Genomic DNA, 9,584 nt, shown 5'->3' with positions numbered 1-9,584 from the left:
CAGATAAGAGCAGCATACCCTGCTACCCTATGTATTTCTTATAGTGTATTCATTCATCTGTGAAAAGGCTACAGATCATATATTTGTCTTACATTGTTGGAAAATGGGTTTGTAGTATACACTGTACAGTCAGCCGCACAAGGATTTAGCATTTTATGTTCTGTTCTCATACATTTCTGCGATGCTCAATGCTCCCAAGCTGAAGATCCACGCTTGTAATCCATAACATGTTCATCAAAGTCTTAAAATCCCACAGAAAGCTCCCCTATTGTGCCATTTTGTCCAACCTGATCACATCCTTCATTGTGAAAGGACAGTGACGCAGTGAGGAGGAGGTGAGAGGTATAAGGACAGTGACGCAGTGAGGAGGAGGTGAGAGGTATAAGGACAGTGACGCAGTGAGGAGGGGGTGAGAGGTATAAGGACAGTGACGCAGTGAGGAGGAGGTGAGAGGTATAAGGACAGTGACGCAGTGAGGAGGGGGTGAGAGGTATAAGGACAGTGATGCAGTGAGGAGGAGGGGGTGAGAGGTGTAAGAACAGTGACGCAGTGAGGAGGGGGTGAGAGGTATAAGGACAGTGACGCAGTGAGGAGGAGGTGAGAGGTATAAGGACAGTGACGCAGTGAGGAGGGGGTGAGAGGTATAAGGACAGTGATGCAGTGAGGAGGAGGGGGTGAGAGGTATAAGGACAGTGATGCAGTGAGGAGGGGGTGAGAGGTATAAGGACAGTGACGCAGTGAGGAGGAGGTGAGAGGTATAAGGACAGTGACGCAGTGAGGAGGGGGTGAGAGGTATAAGGACAGTGATGCAGTGAGGAGGAGGGGGTGAGAGGTGTAAGAACAGTGACGCAGTGAGGAGGAGGTGAGAGGTATAAGGACAGTGACGCAGTGAGGAGGAGGAGGAGGTGAGAGGTATAAGGACAGTGACACAGTGAGGAGGGGGTGAGAGGTATAAGGACAGTGACGCAGTGAGGAGGAGGTGAGAGGTATAAGGACAGTGATGCAGTGAGGAGGAGGGGGTGAGAGGTATAAGGACAGTGATGCAGTGAGGAGGGGGTGAGAGGTATAAGGACAGTGACGCAGTGAGGAGGAGGTGAGAGGTATAAGGACAGTGACACAGTGAGGAGGGGGTGAGGTATAAGGACAGTGACGCAGTGAGGAGGAGGTGAGAGGTATAAGGACAGTGACGCAGTGAGGAGGAGGTGAGTGGTATAAGGACAGTGACGCAGTGAGGAGGGGGTGAGAGGTATAAGGACAGTGACGCAGTGAGGAGGGGGTGAGAGGTATAAGGACAGTGACGCAGTGAGGAGGGGGTGAGAGGTATAAGGACAGTGATGCAGTGAGGAGGGGTGAGAGGTATAAGGATAGTGATGCAGTGAGGAGGAGGTGAGAGGTATAAGGACAGTGATGCAGTGAGGAGGAGGTGAGAGGTATAAGGACAGTGATGCAGTGAGGAGGAGGGGGTGAGAGGTATAAGGACAGTGACGCAGTGAGGAGGGGTGAGAGGTATAAGGACAGTGATGCAGTGAGGAGGAGGGGGTGAGAGGTATAAGGACAGTGATGCAGTGAGGAGGAGGTGAGAGGTATAAGGACAGTGATGCAGTGAGGAGGAGGTGAGAGGTATAAGGACAGTGATGCAGTGAGGAGCGGGTGAGAGGTATAAGGACAGTGACGCAGTGAGGAGGAGGGGGTGAGAGGTGTAAAGACAGTGATGCAGGAGGAGGGGGTGAGAGGTATAAGGACAGTGATGCAGTGAGGAGGGGGTGAGAGGTATAAGGACAGTGACGCAGTGACGCAGTGAGGAGGGGTGAGAGGTGTAAGGACAGTGACGCAGTGAGGAGGAGGTGAGAGGTATAAGGACAGTGACGCAGTGAGGAGGAGGGGGTGAGAGGTATAAGGACAGTGACGCAGTGAGGAGGAGGTGGTGAGAGGTATAAGGACAGTGACGCAGTGAGGAGGAGGTGAGAGGTATAAGGACAGTGACGCAGTGAGGAGGAGGTGAGAGGTATAAGGACAGTGACGCAGTGAGGAGGAGGGGGTGAGAGGTATAAGGACAGTGATGCAGTGAGGAGGAGGGGGTGAGAGGTATAAGGACAGTGATGCAGTGAGGAGGAGGGGGTGAGAGGTATAAGGACAGTGACGCAGTGAGGAGGAGGTGAGAGGTATAAGGACAGTGACGCAGTGAGGAGGAGGGGGGGAGAGGTATAAGGCAGTGATGCAGTGAGTAGGAGGGGGGGAGAGGTATAAGGACAGTGACGCAGTGAGGAGGAGGGGGTGAGAGTTATAAGGACAGTGACGCAGTGAGGAGGGGGGAGAGGTATAAGGACAGTGATGCAGTGAGGAGGAGGTGAGAGGTATAAGGACAGTGATGCAGTGAGGAGGAGGTGAGAGGTATAAGGACAGTGACACAGTGAGGAGGAGGGGGTGAGAGGTATAAGGACAGTGACGCAGTGAGGAGGAGGGGGTGAGAGGTGTAAAGACAGTGATGCAGGAGGAGGGGGTGAGAGGTATAAGGACAGTGATGCAGTGAGGAGGGGGTGAGAGGTATAAGGACAGTGACGCAGTGAGGAGGAGGGGGTGAGAGGTATAAGGACAGTGATGCAGTGAGGAGGAGGGGGTGAGAGGTGTAAGGACAGTGACGCAGTGAGGAGCGGGTGAGAGGTATAAGGACAGTGATGCAGTGAGGAGGAGGGGGTGAGAGGTATAAGGACAGTGACGCAGTGAGGAGGAGGGGGTGAGAGGTATAAGGACAGTGACGCAGTGAGGAGGAGGGGGTGAGAGGTATAAGGACAGTGACGCAGTGAGAGGTTTATTTAAACACCATTGTAGTTTACAGCAGGTGAAATGTACGTCTGTCTTGTTCCTGGCGGGGTTGTTCACATCACTGGGAAGCTGGCTAAGTTTGCGATCCCACAGGCATTGTTCTTGTTCCTCGCCATAAGGATGTAGCCTTTGTTACCCCACTGCTCTCCCCAGCTACAAACAAATACATAACCGTGTGAATGGGCCTCGCCTGAGATTTGTGGCAGGTATATATACATCAACCAAAGACCGTTAACGACCAGCAAACTGAAAACGCGTCGACATGACTACAGTATATGAATAGAAGTCTAAAAACTGTCATTTAAATGCATCATATGGAAAGCAGCCAATTGGAGACAATATCTCACATTTTCTCCAAGCAAATCTCACTTTCCAGCCCTGTACAGCGCTGTATAAAACACTGAGTGAGGTAATGATGTTTTAACGTAGCATTAGAGCAGGGGAGGCCAACTCCATACCTCAAGAGCTACCAGCAGGTCAGACATTCAGGATATTCCTGCTTCAGCACAGGTGGCTCTTCGACTAAGCCACTGATTGAGCCACCTGTGCTGAAGCAGGGATATCCTGAATACCTGACCTGCTGGTAGCTCTTGAGCACTGGCGTTGGCCGCCCCTGGAGTACAGCGCTCGGTAAGATTGAATTCTCCCCGCTACCTGTTCTTGGTGATCCAGTGCTTTGTCCCCTTCACATTTCCGTATCCGACCACCAGGACAGCGTGATTTATACCTTCCGGGTCACAGCTTCCATCGTAATACACCCCTGGGAAACCGATACAGAATCTGGGCATAAACACCCAACAACTCTCTCCTCTTTTCCCTTATTCAACCCATGCTACATTGTATTCACATATTTATTTAGTATATAGCGCTGTGCATAGAATTTGGCAGACACGAGTCCCTGGCACAGAAGAGCGCACAATCAAATATTGGCATCCGAGGTACAAGAAGATACAGTGACTTGCCCAAGGACATTCTTTCTACCACTAAGCTACTCCATCAGCCCAATGCATGTATATCCATGGGCCACCATGTTTTCTTGCAACATATAGGAGAGTGTATAAAGAAAAGCCAATCTCTGCCGCAGACGTTGCCTGCCCCTCTGGTTGTGAAGGGGTTGGTGATGCCAGGAAGGAAAATGCCTCTCACCTTTATTGTAGAAATGGAAAGAGGGCAGACTGGCATCGATGCTGACGGACACTGGACCCGCCTGTGCCACTGCCCTTTTCAATGCCTTCTCACTTCCTCTCGGGATCTCTTTGTAACCCGTGCAGCTGGCAGCTTTATCCCTTGGGTTATAGATGCAGCCTTCATCCTGCCAAGTAAATAATAACACACAGATGTTGTGCATGGGGCATGGACGTGCATTTTCATGTATGTAGCACTGTCCCGAATAAAGCTAGATGGCACAGAATTTGGTAACACATTACATTGTACCGGTTTTTGGGGCGGTTGCATTTAGTAAAGAGATGGAGACGGAGATGGAGTAGGATGTGTAGGGAAGCCAAGAAGAATCAGAAGAAGAGAGAAATATATCCTCTGAGGGCTGTTATATACAGCATGCGGCCGCGGGTGCCTATGCGAACGCGCGTGCACGTGCCGCATGCTTTCATGTTTATAGAGCAGGGAGCTGTGTATGTGTGGGTTGTGTGTGTATATGCGTGTATATGTGTGTGTATATGCGTATATATGTGTGTGTATATGCGTATATATGTGTGTGTATATGCGTATATATGTGTGTGGATGTGTGTATATGTGTGTGCATGGGTTGTGTGAGTGAAAGGAAGACCTAAGCAAGATTTTTTAAAGAAAATAAAAGTTTAATAAATATTTTGTTTTTTTGTTCCGCAATCATTGACACACACACACACACACACACACACACACACACACACACACACACACACACACAGCCGGTAGCGGCGCGAAAAGATTAATTTCTTCATCTTCGCCGCCGTCTGTCGGCTCCCCTCTCCCTGCCGTGCGCGCGCGCGGCCCTTCTATAGAAAGGCTGACTGACGTCAGGCAACTACAATTCCGCGCGCGCGCACGGCGTAGCATGCGCCCGCCCCTATAGAACGTGCCTAAAAGCCTCCTGCCCCCAGCTCCGAGCATGGCCTTTTCTGATGAGCTGCTTCCTTACTGCACATCTTTATATATGCGAAAGTTGATCCTATCCGCCTCTACCTTCACTCCTCCAAGCTGTACATATCAAGGTCCGTCAGTCTTTCTTGGTAAGTTTTATGCTGCAGACAAGAGACCAATTTAGTAGCCCTTCTTGGCCCATGCTCTAATTTATTGATGTTCTTCATGGAGATCTGGGTCTCCAAATACCAGCACGGTTCTCTAGGTACGGTTATTTACCAATGATCTATACCAGGGGAGCGCAATCTTTTTTCCCTGCGCCCCCCTGCTGTCTGTCCCCCTCTCCTCGCGCCCTTCCCCCCCTTACCTTCATTCAGATGTCCTGGCGTCATGTTGTCATGGCAATGTGATGTCACATGACCACGCAGCGTAATTTGACGCCGCGTTGCCATGGCGACACGTCACCAGGAGCGTCTGAATCAAGGTAAGTAAGGTTTACAGAGGCCCTGCAGCTCCCCCGGACATTCATTTAAATGCTTTCAGGAAGCGCGCGCGGGGCCTCTGTAAACCCCGCGCTCCCCGCTGCGAGTCTCACGCCCCCCACTTTGCACACTGCTGATCTATACCATGGGTGGCCAACTCCACTCCACAAGGGCCACCAACAGGTTGGCTCAATTAGTTGCTCAGTCGAAGACCTGTGCTGAAGCAGGGATATCCTGAAAACCTAACCAGTTCCTGGCTCTTGAGGACTGGAGTTGTCCACTCCTGATCTATACAGTGGCATCACTCCCTCTCTGTTCCTGCTGCTAATACCTCTCCCGATATACCCCACACCCTGCTGGCTGTCCCCATTGCTTAGTCACATTACTCTCCAGGGTTTAGGTCACCTAATGCAATAACGACTCCCAGGTCACCTTCCTCTCCAGAGGTTGACGTTACATCTCCCTGTACACAAGGCTCTGACTCACCTGTCCGATATAAGGATAAGCCACATCCGAGTCTATCCCCCCGTTGTCCCTCACATAACCGAATGCGTTGGTCATGTACCCTCCATCGCATCCGTAGTTATCCGTGTCGCAATCCACCAGGTTCTGTGGGCTGAGGGACACCAGTGTCCCCGTTTTCTTCATGAGCTGCCCTTCCAAGGCACCTACTGAACTGAAAGCCCAGCACGAGCCACAGTAACCCTGCAAATAATCATTTAATGGCAGTGTTGGTGCAGTATAATTACAATATGTCCCAGCATAGTATCACCCCAGAAATTAAGCCTACTACAAGTGTGCATATAGACACACACGACTGGATGAAGGCCCCCAAGGTACCGCGGTTGGAAGCCTCTTCTCCACGACACATTTTCTAATTTCATCCTCCCATCTTACTTTTGGTTGTTGTCTTGGTCTTTTGCTGTCTCTTGGAATCCAGTCAACTACCATCTTAGTCCAGCAATGGTCATTTCTTCTTGAGATATTTTCGGCCCACTGCCATTTTCATTTCTTCCCCCTTGTGATGTCACAGACTCTTGTTTTCGAGATACTTGCCAATTACAAAGATGCTGGAACTGCAGTTTGTAACGTTTTCCAGGAAAAATGAATGTGTAAGGGAAAAATTAAATCTCTAGCTCCCCCGTGTTTGGCAAAGTGTCTACCTCTCTCCATTCCTACTGCTGTTAGGCACAAGATGAACCAAGAATAAAAGAAACAGGGGATTCCAAGCATTTTTGTGACCTTTCTTTAATCTTTACCTGGTTTTGGACTGGAGTGACATAGCCTTTTTTCCTGTAGTCGATATAATCTGGAATCCGGGCCGTCCAATCAGGAATGTAGGTGTTGTTGGGCTGGCGATGAGGGGGGACCTTTAACCCTGTCATCTTTTCAACAACTTCTTCACTGGTCTGTGAATAGGAAGGGATTAGCACCGATGCAAGCACAGCCGCCAAGGTTTGCAGCAATAGACAACAGTGCATGAGCATGTGTAGGTCTGTGTGTATCTGCGTGCAAACCTGGGAATATTATTGTATATATCAGTACGTCTGCATTTAGACTGTGTGCACAATGCCCTCGTGTGTGCACATCGCTGTGCCTGTATGTGCCCTAGTGTGTGTTATTACACTTGTAAAATGGGTTGAAGAGCATCAGCTGTTGGCATCCGGGTTAGGAAAGTTAACTACCCCTTCACTGCCAGAGACTCTAGCAAAATCTTGGTGCGTGTGTTATACTGCTGTGCAGTCCTTCTGGAAGCAGAGGGGTTAATACTTGTGCTTACAACATATTAGCTCTGTCTTGCTAAATGATTTCCCTCCATGCACTTTAATAGGACCCCCCATGTACAAGATGATTTGTTCCCATATGCTTTCTGCTACAGGAGAATCCCATGTACCGGTAAGTATATTTCTTAGAAGGTGCTATCAAGATATAGACATCATTCATAAACATTAAGTGGGCTAATCATTGGTAACTCACCATGTCTCCCAGGTGGTTCATGGCCAGTTCATACGAGTGCTGCCCCCGGGAGAACTCCAGGTTGTGGGATGTGATCAACTTCAGGTTCTTCTCCCAGATGTGACGCCTCAGGAGCTCGTCCAGCTGTGCGGAGGGGAGAAGTACACAGCACAGTTATCCCTGCGGAGCCGCAGCGGGAGAGGCCAAGCATTGCAGAGCCTTACTTACAAGGCAGGCTATCCATCCTCTCGTCCTAGGATGCATGAGAGGCATAGGTACCAAGTGAATTACCACTGTACCAGAGAGGCCGTTTCTTCCCCAGAATCCCTTGCCTATCTCACCCTCACTGTTTACTAGATCTTCGTCCAAAGAAAATTCAGTGACACCTTTAAACTGGAATTCAAGGCTTTATCTGATTCAATGTGCCATGCTGTTCCATCCCGGGCAGTGGGGATTTGAAGAACAACGTTTACCTGGCTGTTATACTGCTTGAGATGGGCTTTCTTCCACAGCTCCCACGCAGAATCCAAGGTCTCATCCTGATACAGACCGGACCTCACCAAGGGCAGCCCGAGGGCCAAGAGACAGAGACACAGCAGCATTATATACTGCAGGAAGAGAAAGCAGAAGTACCATTTCATTGCAGCCACACTATGGTAGGTATTAAAACCCTTTATAGAGGAAAGGGAATGCTCAATTGCATCCACACGTCACACAGATAACCTCTTCCACATATCGTGCCATATCTCACTCCTAACCCCTTTCCTAACCGGTCCTTTATACCAGGGGCGCTCAACTCCAGTCCTCAAGCCCACTCAACGGGTCAGTTTTCCAAGATATCGCTGCTTCAGCACAGGTGGCTCAATCAGTCGCTGCTTCAGCACAGGTAGCTCAATCAGTCGCTGCTCCAGTACAGTTGACTCAATCAGAGACTCAGTCTTCAACTGAGCCTCTGATTGAGCCACCTGTGCTGAAGCTGGGATATCCTGAAGATCTCACCTGTTGAGGGGAGGGGGGAATTGAGGACTGGAGTTGAGCACCCATGCTTTATACAACAGTGGTTCTCAATTCTTTTAGCAGTGACATCCCTAAATAATTTTTACTCCTGAACTCTTTTCGACATCTTGGCCTCCATGTGAGTGGTACAGGAGCAGATTGACATCTCATGATATGCATTGTGTTTGGGTATACTGGTAATGTTCCTCAGTTACTGGTGAGAGATGCAAAGTGTTTGGGTATACTGGTAATGTTCCCCAGTTACTGGTGAGAGATGCAAAGTGTTTGGGTATACTGGTAATGTTCCCCAGTTACTGGTGAGAGATGTAGAGTGTTTGGGTATACTGGTAATGTTCCCCAGTAACTGGTGAGAGATGCAAAGTGTTTGGGTATACTGGTAATGTTCCCCAGTAACTGGTGAGAGATGCAAAGTGTTTGGGTATACTGGTAATGTTCCCCAGTAACTGGTGAGAGATTCACAGTGTTTGGGTATACCGGTAATGTTCCCCAGTAACTGGTGAGAGATGCAGAGTGTTTGGGTATACTGGTAATGTTCCCCAGTAACTGGTGAGAGATGCAGGGTGTTTGGGTATACCGGTAATGTTCCCCAGTAACTGGTGAGAGATGCAGAGTGTTTGGGTATACTGGTAATGTTCCCCAGTAACTGGTGAGAGATGCAGAGTGTTTGGGTATACTGGTAATGTTCCCCAGTAACTGGTGAGAGATGCAGAGTGTTTGGGTATACTGGTAATGTTCCCCAGTAACTGGTGAGAGATGCTGAGTGTTTGGGTATACTGGTAATGTTCCCCAGTAACTGGTGAGAGATGCAGAGTGGTTGGGTATACTGGTAATGTTCCCCAGTAACTGGTGAGAGATGCAGAGTGTTTGGGTATACTGGTAATGTTCCCCAGTAACTGGTGAGAGATGCAGAGTGTTTGGGTATACTGGTAATGTTCCCCAGTAACTGGTGAGAGATGCAGAGTGTTTGGGTATACTGGTAATGTTCCCCAGTAACTGGTGAGAGATGCAGAGTGTTTGGGTATACCGGTAATGTTCCCCAGTAACTGGTGAGAGATGCAGGGTGTTTGGGTATACCGGTAATGTTCCCCAGTAACTGGTGAGAGATGCAGAGTGTTTGGGTATACCGGTAATGTTCCCCAGTAACTGGTGAGAGATGCAGAGTGTTTGGGTATACCGGTAATGTTCCCCAGTAACTGGTGAGAGATGCAGAGTGTTTGGGTATTC

At 49.3% G+C, this 9,584-nt stretch overlaps 1 protein-coding gene across 2 annotated transcripts; it reads right to left on the bottom strand.

Moving 5' to 3' along the window:
- Window positions 1-2,731: 2,731 nt before the first annotated feature.
- On the bottom strand, window positions 2,732-7,948 carry LOC142498925 (cathepsin K-like). Of its 2 annotated transcripts, XM_075607579.1 has the most exons (7): window positions 7,817-7,948; window positions 7,365-7,487; window positions 6,647-6,796; window positions 5,874-6,092; window positions 3,970-4,135; window positions 3,478-3,583; window positions 2,732-2,976 (listed from the first exon to the last, which is right to left on the bottom strand). In XM_075607579.1, exons 1-7 carry the CDS (start codon window positions 7,943-7,945, stop codon window positions 2,877-2,879), a joined length of 993 nt encoding a protein of 330 aa, XP_075463694.1. In that variant the 5' UTR covers window positions 7,946-7,948; the 3' UTR covers window positions 2,732-2,876. The 2 variants fall into 2 exon arrangements, with proteins under 2 accessions (XP_075463694.1, XP_075463695.1); XM_075607580.1 differs by lacking the exons at window positions 6,647-6,796; window positions 7,365-7,487; window positions 7,817-7,948 and adding an exon at window positions 6,285-6,623.
- Window positions 7,949-9,584: the final 1,636 nt, after the last annotated feature.

Source organism: Ascaphus truei, chromosome 7, assembly GCF_040206685.1.
Source record: "Ascaphus truei isolate aAscTru1 chromosome 7, aAscTru1.hap1, whole genome shotgun sequence".
NCBI classification, from domain to species: Eukaryota; Metazoa; Chordata; class Amphibia; order Anura; family Ascaphidae; genus Ascaphus; species Ascaphus truei.
The sequence above is the reverse complement of the archived record's forward strand: the minus strand, read 5'-3'. Positions and strand labels throughout refer to the sequence as shown.